Below are 19124 nucleotides of genomic sequence, written 5' to 3'. Positions count from 1 at the left end.
TCGCCACTAAACATTTATTACGTTCAAAAAATATTATTACACGATATAAAGTAGATATCTATTTGTTATTATTTAAATAAAATGCTAAATAATACGATATTTCAACAACAAACTTTTTTAATTATTTGGCTGAATGGAACTATCATTGCCATGTTGGCTGTCGTAACTAGAAAAAATGAAAAATTAAAAAGTAAAACCGGCGTTCGGTGATTTTCACTCAAAATTTACATGTATCTAAATAATTCATCTTAAACTGCAACCGTGTGAGAGTTTTTGTGTAAAATGAGTTATTGTGATAAATTTTTGTAATGTATTTATCATCCCTAATCGTAATATATGGTGCTGAATTAACAATATCATTCGGATTCAAGGGAAATTCGTAACTGTAAGTATGTAAACAATATCTACCACCCTACCACCAACTAAATGATGACGTCACAAATGGCATGCGAGGCGTTTTCGCGCGAAGTTTAAACTAGCTATAATAAAATGCAATTATCTATGTTAAATCTTATGAGTATAACTGAAATATAGTGCTTTTCGGAACTAATACAAGTGTACCGACGATATTAAAAGGGTTTTCAAAATTTGTCATCAGGCCTATTGGCAACCCTATCTTACTAGTCAGTAGGTTCAAAATAGAATATCTTACATTAGGCACGTATTCTGTACACAACAGTTCAGGGTTAGACAGCACGAGTCGTAATTTCTTCTTCATACTGTTGAACACCTCGGGGTCGTTGAGATCCAGTACTCCTTCGCATCTGAAAAGTTTTTACATACATATTTGTTCTTGCTGATTCGATTTATTATACGTGGCCGGATTGTATGGCTTTCGGATCTTTTCAAAATGTAGCACTGGCCGCGTAGCCAACGTGCCAATCGTTAACGCTCCGTAGCGTATCGTAGCCATCTCTCTCTATCACTCTTCCATATTAGTGCGACAGTGACAGTTGAGTTTCGTTCGCTACGGATCGTAAACGATTGCACGGTTGCTACGCACTCTGGAATAGACAATTAAAATGTGTCTATTCGTCTACTTTAATATTAGAATTAGGGCTTCCTAGCTTTAAATGATGGCATATTTTTTACAATGGCATATTTTATAATGTTGGATACTCCTAACTGAACGGAATAGTATATTGTGATACAAGTGAGCTACGTTGGTCATTACACACGAGGCGATATTGTGCAATAAGAAAGCCGATGTGTCTAATGACCAATGCACACGTCTTTCATACGACGTTTTACAACACACTTGCGAGGAAAAAAAAAAGTAATTTACATATTAATCTAATTTTAGTAGTTAAAACAGTTAGTAAAAGTCAAAAATCTGTCATACTACCTGCCGTGCCGGCGTCCTATCGACCCTGACGTTGTCATAGTCCTTGTTGTAAAATCTATTCGACCAATTTAAGCAGGCTCCCTCTCCATACATATTATTAGCAATTAGTTACAATCTTAACTCGATCAAATATAATAAAAAAGCACGCGTGTGTAATATCTAGGGTTAGGAGCCTAAAAGCGGTATAAATAAGTTCCACGTTTCGAGTTAGTGTGTTGAAAATATTAATTATGCAACGATTTATAGAAGTATAATATTCATTATATAATACCTGTCTGAGATGTCGGGCACGTCGGAGACGCGCCGCTGGCCGCGCCGCCGCGAGTCGCCGGAGCTCTTGCGGCGGTACTTGGCGAGGATGTCGTCGGAGCTCTCGGCGGGCTCGGCGCGCGGCGCCTCCGCGCGGAGGGCCTCCTCTTCGGCCAGTTTTATGTCTGCTCACAAATAAATCACATTCTCACTCGCCGTCAGATATATCGGAATGGCCGAGATGCTCAAAAATATCTGAACATGCACTCTAGCGCCTTGACAATAGAGGCGTGTTCAGATATATGTGAGCACCTTGGCCGCTCCGATATATCTGATGGCGACTGTAATTAAAGGCGGTGAAAGCTAATTTGTATAGCGCTCTACTATCTAGATTCAATATGATAAGAGAGAAAGAGTTTTATGTTGCTAATCAAGGACCTTCACCGCTTACGATATCTTCTGATACGAGTATACTATTGTTAAACTACGCTCGGTCACCTACGCGCTGGACAGACCTGATTAAATCTGCGACACAAACCACCATAGTCCAATGTTCCCGTAGCGCTGAAGACCGTGGCAAGTGGAGGCGCATTGCGAGGGCTGCGTTATCCACGATAGATACGTCTCATCATACAACCACGACCACTCTATCAAGAGTGAACGACTGAGGAGGAGGATTGTTAAACTCTTTGAACGCCACACCTATTGTGCGCGGCGCGTCATCCAGGAACGATACGTCACGAAGATATTGGGTTGTAGCCGCGCGCGTCAGTTGTAGTCTTTGGCGGTCAAAGGGTTAAGCGTTTCCCGTTGTTCTTCAACTCGTCCAGGTTGCCTACTTCTGCAATACTACGGTTACAGACGCAGGTTACCGTTCGGGTGCTGGTGCGAGCGGCCCTTGGGCCGGCTGAACATCTTGATCTTGTGCAGCAGGTTGCCGCCGGAGCGCTTCATGTTGTTCTTCAACTCGTCCAGGTTGCCTACTTCTGTAATACTACAGTTAAAGACGCAGGTTACCGTTCGGGTGCTGGTGCGAGCGGCCCTTGGGCCGGCTGAACATCTTGATCTTGTGCAGCAGGTTGCCGCCGGAGCGCTTCACGTTGTTCTTCAACTCGTCCAGGTTGCCTACTTCTGTAATACTACAGTTAAAGACGCAGGTTACCGTTCGGGTGCTGGTGCGAGCGGCCCTTGGGCCGGCTGAACATCTTGATCTTGTGCAGCAAGTTACCGCCGGAGCGTTTCACGTTGTTCTTCAACTCGTCCAGGTTGCCCACGAGACTGTCTTCGGTTATACGCCGTCTGGAACAGAACGTAATATACAATATTTTGTTGGGCATTTGAGAGAAACCGATGTGCGGCGTATAAACTATTAAAGCTGCATATTTGACTACTAATACTTTTTGCAAAATGAGCAACGAATGAGAGAAACTAAGAACAGAAAAAAACCGTCGTCTCGCAGTCAATATTTACATATATATTATGAATAGCTTGATCGGCGGGGGGCTGACTCGTCACTCTGTCACGTTCTCGGAGTTGACGTCTTGGCTCGAGCTGCGGTCGGACACTGACGTCTCGCTGTTGACTGACTTTTATATCTGTTTGTAAAGTATATTATATTTACCTCTGACTCTTCTCAGCTGTAGCATCGAAGCTGATGCTCTTAGGTATAGCCCCGGTGGACGCGGGCTTGACGGGCGGGGGGCTGACTCGCCGCTCCGTCACGTTCTCCGAGTTGACGTCCTGGCTCGAGCTGCGGTCGGACACTGACGTCTCGCTGTTAACCGACAGCGTGCTTAGGGACATGTTCGATGTATCGCGCTTCTTTTCGATCCTGGAAAGAATATTAGGGTTATAGGTATGTTTTTTAATCAAACTTCGCAAGCCTCATCATATAATTTTACAAGCTTTTATATCTTGAAATGTGAAATGTTCGGGTCAACTTGCAAACTACATTAGAGCCACTTCTCATACTCAGGTGAAACTTCAAATACTTATGTACGTTGGGCGACAATGCAATATTATGGTATCATCGAGCTGATCTGATAATGGACACAGGAGGTGGCTATAGGAACTCTGTGATAAAACAAAGCAACCTAATTGAGTTTGGGTTTGTTAAAACTGTCTCGATGACGCTTTACGCACCCTCTAAAGTATGGACTGTGTCTACTGTGTATGTATAATGTCATTAATGTTAAAACACACTATACAAAACTGTTTCATACCTAGAAGACGATATGCTGACAATACTGGTCCGTATCTCCGATTTCACGATCCTAGACACATTGTTGACCAGGTTAGCCGAGGTGGATATGGTGGCGGACGACATCCTGGTCATGAGGTCGGTGATGGCCGACCGGTCCTCGTTGCGCTCCGTGTCGATGCCAGAGTCGAAGCGGCGGTCGTATTGGGAGACGGAGAGAGCGTTGAACGAGCTCTCGCTGGAGTTTAGAGATCTGTGGGATCAATTTCTATTAATGTTTTTGGATTTTTTAGTTACAGATGTAGTGCATAAAAAAAGATAAAAAAAAAGATAAGTAGCTGAAGTAGCATGACAAATACGAACTGTACGGACGGCGTTAATCAAACAACAGCTCCGATGAAGATTATGATTTATTCTGATTATAATTGGGCAAGATACATGTTTTTATATGCAATGTTTACGTACTAATTATATACTACACCACACGCCTCACCAAAACAGGAAAAAAAAAAAAGGAAACTGCAACTTTTTTTTTTGTACAAAGAAACAAACTTTCATATTACATGCTAGGGTGAATACAACTTTGTACGGTTCTTATGAACCGACACTTCTTTATCCTTGACCTTTATTATTACATTTGGGTCAGATTCTCTTACAACTACGAATGGCCCTTTATATAGCGGGTCCATGTTGAAGAAAAAAAACGCTCCGTTACACTTCCTCCGTCGGCCCGGTCTTCCTTCCCCGTCCAAATGATCGCCTGAAGGCCACTTGACCGTTAATTTCCCTCCGGATCATCTTCTTATGGCATCTCAAATATATTTTATACAGTCCGTATATAAAAATCAAGCAAATGATGACAAGTATGGTCAGCAGGATAATATTTGTATTGCTGACATGGAATGCCAAATCCTTCATTCATATTCATATTCGTTTATTAATAATAATTCATATTACATGTCACTTTACAATGTTACATCAAAGTAGGTATAGTACAAAATAAATTTAAATTAAAATAAAATTAAAATTAGAACAATAAATAAAATGTCAAATAAAGATATAGGTACCTACGGTAACATAGGTAATAACTTAATTCATAAAGTCTGCAAAACTGTAGAAAGTGTGCTCTACAAGCCATCGTTTAAGCCTAAATTTAAAGCTGGTCAGTGACGGCGCATCTGTGACGTGTGGTGGCAGACGGTTGTAAACGGCTGGTCCCATTACATGGGTGAGTTTTGCGGATTTTGCCAATCTACGCTTCACGCCCACGAGTTTTCGGGCGTTTCGCAGGTTTCGTCCATGAATATCGGATCCACTCGAGTACTCGTCAAGGTGACATCGCACGTATGTAGCTACTTGGAAAATCACAATGGAGGGCAGAGTGAGTAGCCCAAGGTCCTTAAAGTGAGGTCTCGCAGAGTTACTATGACTCACTTGCACAATCGCTCGGACGGCTCTCTTTTGCATGCGAAAGACACGCTCCCATTCGGCAGCGCGGCCCCACAGCTCTGCGCCGTATTGTAGGAGTGAGTGTACAGTGGCAAAGTAACAAGACCGCACCACCCTCCTGGGCACTACTCTCGCCAGACGTCGCAGGGCAAAGCAGGCACTTGCTAGCTTGTTACACACTTTGCCTATGTGCGATTCCCACTGCAGTCCTCTGTCGAGCCCAAAACCCAGGAAGGTGGTATTCTGCACTTGACCCACTTGGACACCATCCACAAACACTCCAAGGTTTCTTGGGCCTCTACCCCCGAGATAGAAGTGGAGAAAGTGGGTTTTATTAAGGTTTAGTACCAGGCCATTGCTTCTAAAGTACTGTGACACCTGATTTGCGACTTTATTCAGACATTGCTCGAGTTTGTCAATGTCAGGTGCACACACTACCACGGCTACGTCGTCGGCATACATATATACTTCTCCCTCTACTATGGCTTCTGGAAGATCATTGAGAAGCAATGAGAAAAGTATATTGGATACCGACGACCCCTGGGCAACGCCCATTGTTGTAGATATAGGCTCTGACCTCAATCTGCCTCCATCAGACACCACCACCTGTGACCGTCCGCGCAGCATATCACATACGAGTGCGTGGGCCTTGCCTCCAATGCCGTAATGACGTAGCTTAATAGCGAGTACGCCGTGGTCTGCTACATCGAAAGCCTTCGATAAGTCGCAGCACAACGCTGCGACTTGCTGGCCACACTCTCGAGCATCCAACACACGGCGCACCAACTCGCGCGTCATCGCACACGTCGAGCGGCCCGCGCGGTAGGCGTATTGACGTTCGGACAGGGCATCAGTGGCTGTTAAAAACTCCATTAAGCGAGAACTAAGACCGTTCTCGAATACTTTTGCCACCGCCGGTATAATGGAGATGGGCCTGTAGGCATCAATGTCTTCTCTTTTTCCCTTCCCCTTAAACAGAGGAGATATTTTACTCATTTTCAAGGGGGAGGGAAACACACCTTCAAAGATACATTGGTTAAACAGACCCGCTAGTACTGGTGACAGGGGAGCCGCGGCGATGAATAAAAACTCCATAGAAATTCCGTACAGGTCTTTCGTGGTTTTATGAGGAATAATCTGCAGAGAACAGCCGCAGGCGGAAGCAGCGGCATTTGCTTCGTTGCTGCCTCCCGACGCTGTCTGGGCGATAATTACCTCCTGTGGTTTAGATGTACCTGACCCCATCTTAACAACACTAGCGTCGCGTCATTATTAACGAATTTACACCATCTACGCCTTAAAAACTGCATACGTGCTCCATTGTAATTGTTCGATTTATAACAAAACACTGTTTTTGATTTCAACTATAGTTCATATAGTATTAGTTTATTTAGTCCTCACATCTTAATTCAACCTTGCACTCGCGGAACGATACCGCTGCCTTAAAAGGCAGGGTCGCCATGTACGGACGGCGTTAATCAAACAACAGCTCCGATGAAGATTATGATTTATTCTGATTCTAATTGGGCAAGATACATGTTTTTATATGCAATGATTACGTACTAATTATATACTACACCACAGAACGTTTCCGAGAAAATACGATGGAAAACAATTATATACTACATCTGTAAGAGGATAGTGGACGACCGCTACTCCATTCAATCTACCCTATTTTCCTCTCTGGATGTTGACATTATGGAAACATTTTTACACAATTCATTGTATATTACATTAACCATAGTTATGCCTTCGTTTCACTTTTTTCGATTTTTGATTATAAGAGTTAGGACAAAAAAAGAAATTCATACAAGTATTTAAAAGCTTTTAAGGGGATGTTTCCGGTAAAGGATCTAGTATAGATTTTATTTTGGAATCATTCCTTGATGGGATGACAAGGGAGTACAATTTACTATTGAAGAGCTATTACATAGTAACAACAGGCAGACTAGCATAAGTTGCGTTCTCGCGCGCGAGTCCATACTAGACCAACCCATGATATACCGCCATAAGCTAGTCTCTTATATTCCTATACCTATGTTCTGGCCTAAGCATGCCTTACCTGTCCATAATATCGTTTTCATCGTAAGTCTTGGACGTGCTGGGCATGTCGTACTTGCAGGGGGGGAACGGCCGCTCGGGCGAGTGGTGGGGAGGGGGGAACGAGTCGTCCACCCATTGGCTGGTCGCGTCTGACTGGCTGTTGGCCGCGCCTTCCAGCGTCGACTCGGATTGGCTCGTTTCGCTGGGGAATTAAATAATAAGGTAAGGTCTCATTTCCAACATAAACAGGGAAGTTGTGTACCAACTTTAGACCGTCTTACCCGTTCTGAGGACCGTAGTCAAACACGCTGGGCAGGGGCGCCGGCGCCGCACCCCTGGGGCTCTCGGGCGCCGACGTGGCGTAGCAAGTCATCACCTACGGTCAAAAAGTACGTGACACTTACACTGATACCCTTACACATAAAAATTAGCAAACCTCTTTCTAACAAATAAATATATGATAGCAGATAGGCCCAAACAATTATGAACGATGGCTTTTACTTGAATAACCCTTAACCAAAATCTACCAATATAAATACAATACATTGTCCGATCCGATATCGGATAACTCTTGGAGAATGACGCTAAAGAGTATATATTTTATAGCGTATTTTGGCCTAGACGCCAACGCTCAAAAGACGTAGCAGGCCTATGGAGAATGGCGTCGCTGCGCAGTTGCGGCAACGTTGCGTCGAGCAGCAGCCATAGAGTTGACTAGACGCCGACGCTCGGGAGACTCTAGTGCGGGGTGGCTCTAAAGGGTTAGTAATTTAATATAACTCACGGGATATCCATTGACGAGTATGCTCTTCCTGTTCTCTGGGTACATGGGTGCCGCGGTGGAACCCAGGTCCAGCTCTGCGCCGCGCGACAGTTGCGCCGTGGCGCTTAGGTATCCGCTGCCGGACCTAGAAAACATCCAACATGGATAGCATGGTTGCGTTATTATCGCCTGTCATGTCATGCGTCACTTTCGCACTCGCAAACTTGCTAGAACGTGACAGGTATGGTGACAAAAAGAGCTGACCATTTTAGCCCTACAAGTGTAGATACAGATTGAAGACTTCTGAACGGTAGGGCATCTTTAACTCTTTGACCGCCAAATACCGCGAGCAACAACGACCCATACAAAAAGCGGGTGGCTTGTGACGTAACAGGGCCGGTATTATTATCATCATCATATCAGCCCTTTATTGCCCACTGCTGAGCTTAGGCCTCTCTTTTAGTACGCCACTTGTCCCGGTCCTGAGCTAATCTCATCCAGAAGTGACCAGCAATCTTCCGGATGTCGTCTACCCATCGAGCCAACGGACGCCTGGCGCTTCTTTCATCCGACAGCGTACCTTCATCCGAAAGTCCACCTGCCATGCCATCACTCTGCCTAGCAACATGTCCCACCCAATTCCATTTTAGTTTGGTAATGACGCATATTTATATACATATTCCATTATGCACGACTTACCTGTTCGGTTGGTAGGGGCGCGCCGTGTGTTTCGGGCTGTTGCCCACTTCCGGTTTTTTGTAAGCGCCGTTCTGCTGTAAAAATATAAATCCATAATCTGGTCACCCAATTAAATAATAAATAAATATTACCCCATATGTCCCACAGTAAGCTCAAAAAGGGCCACTTGCGCGTTCCTAGGTTAGCTATCTAACTCAGTTAATCGTTTATACAGGGTTAAACTTTACGGGTAACCATAAGGTTAAACGGTTAACTATGAGTAAGTTGTCTAACCTTGGAATGGGGAAGTGGCCCTACTTGTGTGGTGTGTACTCAGACAACGATATAAACAATATATAAATACTAAAATACATAGAAAATATTTGGGTGTTTTCCAAGACTAAGCAATTTTTTAAGCGACACAAGTGAAATGGTCCCATATCATAACTCGGTTAATATATATGTCGCAGTCGGATCGTATAATCCGCCGTATTACATTACGGCTAGCCGTTTTCAAAAACAGAGGCGTTTTGAAATGCGGCGGTTTAACGATTAGCCGGATTGAATGCGGCTGAATGAGAATCCGCTGGAATGTATTCGGCGCCATACGTTCTTCAACACGGCTAGCCGTAATGTAATACAGCGAGTCATTAGCCGCCGCTTTGACAGTTTTTAGTTCCCATTTTTAACACCCGTGGCGCTGCCTGACAAACGCTGGGGTGTCCATCTAAAATGGAGTTCGTCGGACTGTTTCTTTTCAAAAAAACATTTCTTTCGCAACTTAACTAGACGGAGCCCCGCTTCGCGGGCTCCTATTTCTGAGCGGTTTGCCCTTCGGGCATCTAAAGCTACCTAACGAACCTAACCTACCTACCTACCTATTGATTTAGTGAGACGTCCGTGAAAAGATTACACTTTGGGGAAAAAAGCGTAGGTAGGTAAGTAGGTTAGGTTCGTTAGGTAGCTTCAGATGCCCGAAGGGCAAACCGCCCCGCAGCGGGGCTCCGTCTATTTAAGTTGTGAAGGAAATCTTTTGGAAAAGAAACACATGTAGTGCGGTGGGACCATGGTAAAAATAAATTAAATTGCAAACATTGTCAAACTCCGGTTACGTGGGCGACCGAAAGAACTGGTCACTCTACAATCTAAAATAGTAGTACGATGCGGCTAAACGTTGGCCGCCTTATTGAAGAACGTATCGCAATGACAATCCGGCTAATCGTCGAACCGCCGCATTTCAAAACGCCCCTGTTTTTGATAACGGCTAGCCGTAATGTAATACGGCGGATTATACGATCTGACTACGACATATACATATAAACTTAACATAGGTTGGTATTCCACCTGTCCAATGTGTATTGCGTCTCACATTTTGCTTAATGTGAGAGTAAGACGCAGTGACATTGAACAATTAAATACCACCCTTACAGGTACCTGATTTTGTTTGATCGGCACTTGCTCCTCCTGCTGCGAAAGCCTCCTCGGCCAAGAGGTGTCTGACCGCGCCGCGACCGACACGCAGTCATCCGTGTCGACCTGAAGCAGACCTTATTGTTATATGCGTAACGTGTAAAATCGCACGCCGCTGTTCAAAGCAGGGGTTGTCAATCTTTTTGACGTTCAAATATAAATAAATAAATAAATAATTATAAGTTTTACCTCTGTGTTCCGATCACTATCCGACGCGAGAACGTCCATAGACCACGCGGATTCGCTCGCCGTTTCGGACACATCCGGAGCATTTGTGTTCGCCACTACGTCTGCAAATTAAATGAAGATATGTATCGCAAAAAGTAAAATAAGTTATGAAAATAAATTAAATTAGATTCAAAATAAGTTTGATAATCAAACCCCTTTTGGTGGCATGGCAAATCTTTGTAGCGTGCGTTCAAAGGGTAAATTACCTTTGAACGCCTCGCGTGTGCGACGCGTTATCGTGAACCTAGTCAGAATGCACGATGGCTGAATGGCTGGAATGGCTGTAGCCGCGCGCGTAAGTAGATGTCTTTGACGGTCAAACGGTTAATAAACATATGCACTACGAGCTAGCGAAGGAGCCTTTAGGCGCATTCGGCACCTTCAGAATCCCTACACTCCGTATATACCAGGCTAAAGCTGTATTGGATAATTCAATACCAGCTTCTGCCCGCGACTGCGTCTGCGTGGAATGATGATAATTATTGATAAAAACTACTCTGTCCTTTCTCGAGGCCCAAACTATCCTCATGCCAAATTTTGTCTAAATCAGATCAGCGGTTTAAGCGTGAAGAGGTAACAGACAGACACACTTTTGCATTTATAAAGCCGCGTCTCGATCCATCAAACATTGGCTCGCGCAGCAGGCTGGCGCGCTCGAACGTGCCGCGCGACGAACCATTTACTGTCGGTTTTTGGGCGCGCGGCAAGGGAGTGTTTGCGCGCAGTTGGGACGGATGTGTATATATTTCAGTTGGCTCGCGCGGCCGCAGACATAGATAATGAACATTGTCGTACTTTCATTAAATTATACGGCACTAAACAGTTTCTATGGAACAGTAAATGTAGTGATTATCGCAACATATCATTTTTCTATTTGGCTATACTTCGTTCCGAATAATGTATTTTTGTGATATAATGTGGTCGATCGTCGGATCGCTTGCCGCGCTATAGTTTAGAATATATAGTTTAGTGCCAAAAATGGCTCGCGAGCCAAAATACAGATTTGCCGCGGCGGAACAATGCTCGCGCGGCCGCCGCGCGATATCGAGACGTGGCTTTATATTAGTATGGATTTTTCACGTAAGTCAATTACAGTTTCTGTACTCACTCTGATTGACGGCGACCAGCGTGTGGTCGCAGGAGTCGCCGATGGTCTCCGAGTCGGAAGCCAGCACGTCCGTGCTCCACGTGTCCGACATAATGCTGACAGTTTCGTCGCCTTCCAGCAGTTTCTGCAATAAAACATTTATTGTATAATATTAACATAAGATAACATTTATTGTTTAACTGTGTACTTACAAAGATGTACACAGACAGATGTTTGATGTAGATGGTGTGTTCATTGGTTATGGCAGGCGTAGCTCACTCCGCGATTTCGTCGCGTCGCTTATAGTACATGCGGTCCACACCAATTTTGGTGTCTAGCTGTAGTAGTTGCCGCGCACCGCTACGGAACGGACGCCTGCTCGCGCTTGCGCTTGTATCTCTCGCATTAAACGCGTTTTGTTAGAGAGTGAACCTTCTGAATCTAGTACTACTATTTATTCTGTGGTTATGGCGTGATTGCAATGCGTAGGTTCTGGGTCGTCCGTCTAAGCTAACTTTGCACCATATTGAACAGAACAAAGTGAGGAGTCTCATAATTTTTAGGGTTCTGTACCCAAAGGGTAAAACGGGACCCTATTACTAAGACTGCGCTGTCCGTCCGTCCGTCCGTCCGTCTGTCACCAGGCTGTATCTCACGAACCGTGATAGCTAGGCAGTTGAAATTTTCTCAGATGATGTATTTCTGTTGCCGCTATAACAACAAATACTAAAAAGTACGTAACCCTCGGTGGGCGAGTCCGACTCGCACTTGTCCGGTTTTTTTCATAGAAGCTTGATTTTATACAAGCTTTTATTTAGTTTCACCTGACCGTTGTCTGTCTGTCTGTAATCAAATCTTGCAAGTTAAATTTGATCCACTTCCCGGTTTCCGATAGAGCTGAAATTTTGCATGCACGTATAAATCGGATGACAATGCAATATTATGGTACCATCGAGCTAATCTGATGATGGAGACAGGAGGTGGCCATAAGAACTCTGTGATGGAACAACGCAACCTAATTGTGTTAAGGGTTTTGAAGAATTGTCTTGATGAGTATTAGTTGTCTGTCGTAAGAAAAGTACAGTCAGCGATAAAAGCTTGTGCCAATAATAAAATTTTGCCCAAAAACTTATTTACACTTTGTCATTGCAAAAGCCATGCCGAGTTGGTGCGACTTCACTTTGCTTCCGAACGCATCGAGTGAACGATCCAGTGTTATTGCTACCTTAGTTTGTAAGTTAAGTACCATATCGCACATATTCGAAGAGGGGAAACTAATAACACAACCATCGCTTTCGGTTGGAAACCGCCGGACGGAAGCCGGGGCCTCGGGCGCCCTGTACACTCTTGGCAGCGGTCCGTCACAAATGAACTACGAGCGGTCGGGTTGAGCTGGAGCGAGGCCAGAAGGGTCGCTGAAGATAGGAAGGCGTGGCGCGAGCTAGTGAAGGCCCTTCGCACCTCTGGGGTGCCGTAGGACAACAACAACAATATTGCACACGCGATTAGATACAAAACAAGATATATATAAAAACTCAAAATTCCCTGGGACTTAAAACATTTGGTCATTGTGGAAACTGTAGTGTACATTTTCTAAGATTACACAGTTATTTTCTAAGATTATATAATTTATATATAAATACCTTAATCTCGAACTTGCAGAACTTGTCTTCAATATCGTTCCTGGTCTGCTTGAGCAGCTTGGCCTGCGCGCTGTTCGCCTGGCTCACGGGCACGTTTTGCGGCAACCTGTACGATATTACGGTTTTTTTAGTACAGATGTAGTGCATAGTTATTTTCCATCGTATTTTCACGGGAACCTACGAACGTGTCTTGCTATTTCAGTCAGTCTCGGTACAAAAAGTACTGAGGTTGACTGAAGTAGCATGACAAATACGAACGTTTGCGGGAAAATAAGATGGAAAACAATTATGCACTACATCTAAAAGTCTAAGTTTAACCCTTTGAACGGGCTACAGCCCAATATAATGGTTAAGTTACAATGATGTCAATATAAAACCCAATCATCATCATCCTAAGGTCCTGGCTTCTTGGCACGGTAAGGGCCACTTCCACCATCTCACTAACCCGGGGTTAAGCGGTTGGACCGTTAACCCAGTGTCAAATGGTACTAGTAACTATGGTAACTCCAGGTTTAACCCCGGGTTAGTGGAATGGTGCAAGGGGCCCAAGAAAATAATAATAAAATAATCGGCCAAGAGCATGACAGGCCATGCTTAGTGTAGGGTTTCGTAGTTACCATTCTGTCACAATAGGCCAAACGGGGGCTATTAGTAATTATCATAAGGGAGTACCTATGCAGCGCTTTGTACATTACGTCTTTTTACTAAGAAAAGAATCTTCTTTTCTTGCAGATGTTTTGCAATACCTCACAAACTACTAGACCTATCATGTTCGCTATAGTTTTCGTTGAAAGTATTTATTAAGCTCTTGTTTCACAATTTTTTTCATATTTTATGGACTCGTGGTTCTAAAGTCAAAGGGGTTGTAGGCAATGATACCCCACACTATCGGGAAAAAGCAAAAAAAAAATGGGAGGTACCCTAAAAAAATATTTTTGTACTCTTTATTTTACCGTTCTGTTGCAATGCATGATTTATGTATCCATGCCAAATTGCAGCTTTCTAGCACTAACGATCGCGGAGCATAGCCTCGGACAGACAGACAGACAGACAGACAGACCTGGCGAAACTATAAGGGTTTCTAGTTGACTACGAAACCCTAAAAAGCAGTATGGGAGAAAAGTTACCGTCTAGCCGGGTCGCCCGCCGCGTCCCCGTCTGTGACTTGGGAAGATGGCGTCTCCCGACCAGAGATGTTGGGACTGCCGCGGCCGCTCACGTTGGCCGATACCTGTGTCAAAATTAATAATTAATTAAATGACAATTGTCACAAGAAACACGACAATTGTCACGAAATTCCGACATATAACTAATTTCCTGTCAAGAATTACCTATAATTCTTTTAAATCTTGACAATTGTCAGAAACTTCGCAAGAGAAATATGTTTTTTTCCGATATAATAATGTTTTTTTTAAATAATACAATGATGGTGCCAAACAGGAATACGGCCCGCCCGATGTGGTAAGTGGTAACCGTAGGCCATGGATGCCTGTGACGTCAGCAACAGTGATGTTTTACAATTGTCGCACCTGTCACCGATGTGAAATTGGAGCCTGACTTTAACCTACATTATTTGATCACGTAATATTTTCATCTACCCTCAACTGGCTTAAGGAGCCATTTGAGGGTAGATTTTGTTTATTTTTTTTAATAACTTAAAGATAGAGTATAGTGCACTCACCATATCGGACAGGTTATCGTTCTGGTCTTCTGTCTCTAATTCCAAGCTGGAGGTCACGCTGTGGTTGGAGGCGGCCTCCGACACTGCTTCCAAGTTGTCCGACGTGTTGCCTAACGACACCTCGTCGTGGGACACTGAGAATCTGAAATATACATAGTTTTACAGTAGGTACATATGTACATCTGCTGCTAATTACGACACCTGTGCTATAATAAGCACATTACGTAACTGTGTCGACAATTTGAAGGGCCATATGTACTGTAAAACATTGTACGACACACTTTTTCGCACTTGTATCGTAAATAACTATTATTAATATACTGTTCTATTATATTATGTACTAGGACAAAAATACTGTTCTGCTTGTGCTGTCCATGAGCAACAAACGTTCGGTTGGTGCTTTTGTAAATATATTTAAAAAAAACTCGACGATCGTTATTTGGAAATATTGTTTTTTCCGTGTTTGTGTATCTAGTTGTATTACAAACTGTACAGTTGCCGAGGCGCTCACAAATATCTGAACACGCACTCCAACGCCTTGACAATAGCGGCGTGTTCCCCTGAACACGCCTCTATTGTCAAGCCCATTTCTCGAACGGTATTAGACTAATATTCTTAGTCTACGAACTGTCAAGTCGTATGGGTTACCTTGGCAACACACTAATAATATCAGACTAAATTAATACCGTTCGAGAAATGGGCCCCAGGTATCTGATGGCGATTGTACAGCAAGATTTTTACGCGTTTTGTTCATCACCGGCGGCCCGATAGCCAACAGTGCGCATACCTCGTCCGCTTCTGCACGGGGGCGCCGGGCGCGGCCGCCAGCGCGGAGCCCGCGTCCTCCGCGTCGCCCTCCGAGCCCCCGCAGTAGCACTCCAGCACCTTCGACTCGGGCACCAGACCTGAACGAAAATAGTTACATATTTGTTTTACAAGGGGGCAAAGTTGTTGTTTAACCGCTCGTGCTTAATATTGATACCCGAGCAAGCGAAAGATTCCAAAATTAAACCACGAGCGTAGCGAGTGGTTTGAAAAATGGAATCTTGAGCGTTGCTACCCTCGCAACGCTCAAAGAACGAGGGTTAAACAAAATTTGCCCCCGAGTGAAACACAAAAATCCAAATGAATGTTATTAAATATTTATCATCCAAAATCATCATTTAAAAGTCGATTCTACCAGCAAACATAAGAAAACAACTCAAAATTTGCATTTGATTACTTTGCCTCACATGTGAATAAAATGCAACTTTGCTATCAGTTTTTGAAGTGCAAAGTAAGCCTTTCCGAGCTGGTGTGGTGAAAAAAATATTCATTGCTAACGCATACTGTGTCGATGCGTGTATTTGAATAATCCTAATGCTTCTAAAAGCATATATGAAGCATGTGTGACACATAGTAAACAACTTTTGTGGCCATAGACACAGATATAATAATAGTACTAGGAACAGAAGGTTCACTCTCTAACAAAACGCGTCTATTACGACAGATATGATCGCAAGGTGGCGCAAGCGCGAGCAAGCGTCCATTCCATAGCGATGCGCGGCAACTACTACTGCTAGACACCAAAACTGGTGTGGCCGCACGTACTTATGCGCCGCGACAAAATCGCGGAATGAGCCACGCCTGCCATAGATATCTGTCTCATAGTAACCAACAATGTGTATGATCGGCAGACATTGAAGTTTTCCTAGCAAAAACGCATGAGACATCAATTGTTTCAATCATGAATAATTGTTTAAATCAATATAACGTACCGACGTAGTCGCTCTCATCCTGCCGAGCCATCTGTATGACATACACCTCGAGCTCGGGTTCGGACGTTTCAGTCGCGAGTGATGTGTTCGAGCTACCGCTGCGAGGCAGCCGGGGTTTAGGCACTTTCGCTAGAATACTCTTCTTTTGCGTATCTGCCGCGTCTGCGGGTTGAGGCGGAGATTGTCTGTAAAATAACGTAATAGGTTCCAAGTTGCTCTGTGAATTTTGTGCGAATCCAAATCCACCAATCAGATTTTTATTTTCGAAAATGAGAAATACGAACGGTAGAGGAAAACAGCCGTATAGACATATTAAATCATTTTTTTTTCCTAAAACAGGAGACGGTTCGCGCTCACTTGACAATTAAAAAGACAGAATATAATATCCTATTACAATTATTGACAACCAAAACTCACTAATTACTATCACAAGTTAAGAGCTATAGTGAACCGGGCTAGAACTAAAATAAGGTAAATTATTGTCAATTTTTGCAGCCTGCTGCGGTAGTTGTGCTCCATGGTCTGTAGGAGCGCGGCTAGGCTGGACGAGCGGGCAGATGTATGACTCTACTAGTTAGATGGTAAGGCTGGTGTTACCTCGTCTTGCAGGTCGTGTAACCTACTGCGGTAGTTGGGCTCCATGGTCTGTAGGCGGACAGTCTGAGCAGGATGTGCCACTGAGCTAATCTGTATTAGGCGTCTGAGGTAGACGTATGACCCTGCTGGTTGGATGGTAAGGCTGGTGTTGCCTCGGCTTGCTGAAGTCCGGCATCTTCCTGAGCAGGTCGTGCAGCCTGCTGCGGTAGTTGGGCTCCATGGTCTGCAGGAGGGCGGCTAGGCTGGACGCGCAGGCGTCTGAGGTAGACGTATGACCCTGCTGGTTGGACGGTAAGGCTGGTGTTACCTCGGCTTGCTCAAGTCAGGCATCTTCCTGAGCAGGTCGTGCAGTCTGCTGCGGTAGTTGGGCTCCATGGTCTGCAGGAGGGCGGCTAGGCTGGACGCGCAGGCATCTGAGGTAGACGTATGACCCTGCTGGTTGGATGGTAAGGCTGGTGTTACCTCAGCTTGCTCAAGTCCGGCATCTTCCTGAGCACGTCGTGCAGCCTGCTGCGGTAGTTGGGCTCCATGGTCTGCAGGAGGGCGGCTAGGCTGGACGCGCAGGCGTCTGAGGTAGACGTATGACCCTGCTGGTTGGACGGTAAGGCTGGTGTTACCTCGGCTTGCTCAAGTCAGGCATCTTCCTGAGCAGGTCGTGCAGTCTGCTGCGGTAGTTGGGCTCCATGGTCTGCAGGAGGGCGGCTAGGCTGGACGCGCAGGCATCTGAGGTAGACGTATGACCCTGCTGGTTGGATGGTAAGGCTGGTGTTACCTCAGCTTGCTCAAGTCCGGCATCTTCCTGAGCACGTCGTGCAGCCTGCTGCGGTAGTTGGGCTCCATGGTCTGCAGGAGGGCGGCTAGGCTGGACGCGCAGGCGTCTGAGGTAGACGTATGACCCTGCTGGTTGGATGGTAAGGCTAGTGTTACCTCGGTTTGGTAAAGTCAGGCATCTTCCTGAGCACGTCGTGCAGCCTGCTGCGGTAGTTGGGCTCCATGGTCTACAGGAGGGCGGCTAGGCTGGACGCGCAGGCATCTGAGGTAGACGTATGACCCTGCTAGTTGGATGGTAAGGCTGGTGTTACCTCGGTTTGCTCAAGTCCGGCATTTTTCTGAGCAAGTCGTGTAGCCTGCTGCGGTAGGTGGGCTCCATGGTCTGCATGAGGGCGGCTAGGCTGGACGCGCAGGCGTCTGAGGTAGACGTATGACCCTGCTGGTTGGATGGTAAGGCTGGTGTTACCTCGGCTTGCTCAAGTATCTTCCTGAGCAGGTCGTGCAGCCTGCTGCGGTAGTTGGGCTCCATGGTCTGCAGGAGGGCGGCTAGGCTGGACGCGCAGGCGTCTGAGGTAGACGTATGACCCTGCTGGTTGGACGGTAAGGCTGGTGTTACCTCGGCTTGCTCAAGTCAGGCATCTTCCTGAGCAGGTCGTGCAGCCTGCTGCGGTAGTTGGGCTCCATGGTCTGCAGGAGGGCGGCTAGGCTGGATGCGCACGCGTCTGAGGTGGACGTGTCGCTGCCGGATTCACTGCTGGGAAAGAAAATTTATTATGTAATTAATAAGCTGAAAAACTAGCATTGAAGATGTAGGTTGGGGGAGTTATAGTTAAGTATTGGGCAATGAAGTAAAAGTAGTCACCGAATGGACCCTTAAGACAAAAAATCCATACTAAAACGTGACTTAACGCAACCATAGAGAAATAAATAAGCTTAGAGTGCTGAGTTTCCTTGCTGAATATAAGTTATATTATTATTGGAGGTATGGTAAAACGTATCATTATTAAATTTAAAACTCGCTTAAAAAATAATGCTTTATAAGCTTAAATCTTTTAAGCTTACAAATAAGTTTTTACAAAGCTCGGATAAAATTTATTATCAATGAATTTTTCTTAATATGTTTGGATTTCTTTTTCTCAGTGACGGTATAACTTTGGGGCATT

At 44.8% G+C, this 19124-nt stretch overlaps 1 protein-coding gene across 1 annotated transcript in view; it reads right to left on the bottom strand.

The window, feature by feature from the left end:
* The window catches only part of LOC134804385 (receptor-mediated endocytosis protein 6 homolog), a 43551-nt gene that overhangs the window by 10650 nt on the left and 13777 nt on the right, over positions 1 to 19124 (bottom strand). Inside the window, exons 8-25 of the mRNA XM_063777422.1 lie at positions 18578 to 18712; positions 16594 to 16778; positions 15624 to 15741; positions 14837 to 14978; positions 14283 to 14386; positions 13156 to 13261; positions 11534 to 11657; positions 10387 to 10487; positions 10162 to 10263; positions 8749 to 8822; positions 8071 to 8194; positions 7568 to 7662; positions 7306 to 7488; positions 3817 to 4047; positions 3216 to 3425; positions 2757 to 2893; positions 1617 to 1779; positions 653 to 764 (exon numbers count right to left, since the gene is read on the bottom strand). Of these exons, the coding sequence (XP_063633492.1) occupies positions 653 to 764; positions 1617 to 1779; positions 2757 to 2893; positions 3216 to 3425; positions 3817 to 4047; positions 7306 to 7488; positions 7568 to 7662; positions 8071 to 8194; positions 8749 to 8822; positions 10162 to 10263; positions 10387 to 10487; positions 11534 to 11657; positions 13156 to 13261; positions 14283 to 14386; positions 14837 to 14978; positions 15624 to 15741; positions 16594 to 16778; positions 18578 to 18712 (2446 nt within the window). The remainder of the gene's footprint in view (positions 1 to 652; positions 765 to 1616; positions 1780 to 2756; positions 2894 to 3215; positions 3426 to 3816; positions 4048 to 7305; positions 7489 to 7567; positions 7663 to 8070; positions 8195 to 8748; positions 8823 to 10161; positions 10264 to 10386; positions 10488 to 11533; positions 11658 to 13155; positions 13262 to 14282; positions 14387 to 14836; positions 14979 to 15623; positions 15742 to 16593; positions 16779 to 18577; positions 18713 to 19124) is intronic.

Source organism: Cydia splendana, chromosome Z (assembly GCF_910591565.1).
Source record: "Cydia splendana chromosome Z, ilCydSple1.2, whole genome shotgun sequence".
Classification (NCBI taxonomy): domain Eukaryota; kingdom Metazoa; phylum Arthropoda; class Insecta; order Lepidoptera; family Tortricidae; genus Cydia; species Cydia splendana.
The sequence above is the reverse complement of the archived record's forward strand: the minus strand, read 5'-3'. Positions and strand labels throughout refer to the sequence as shown.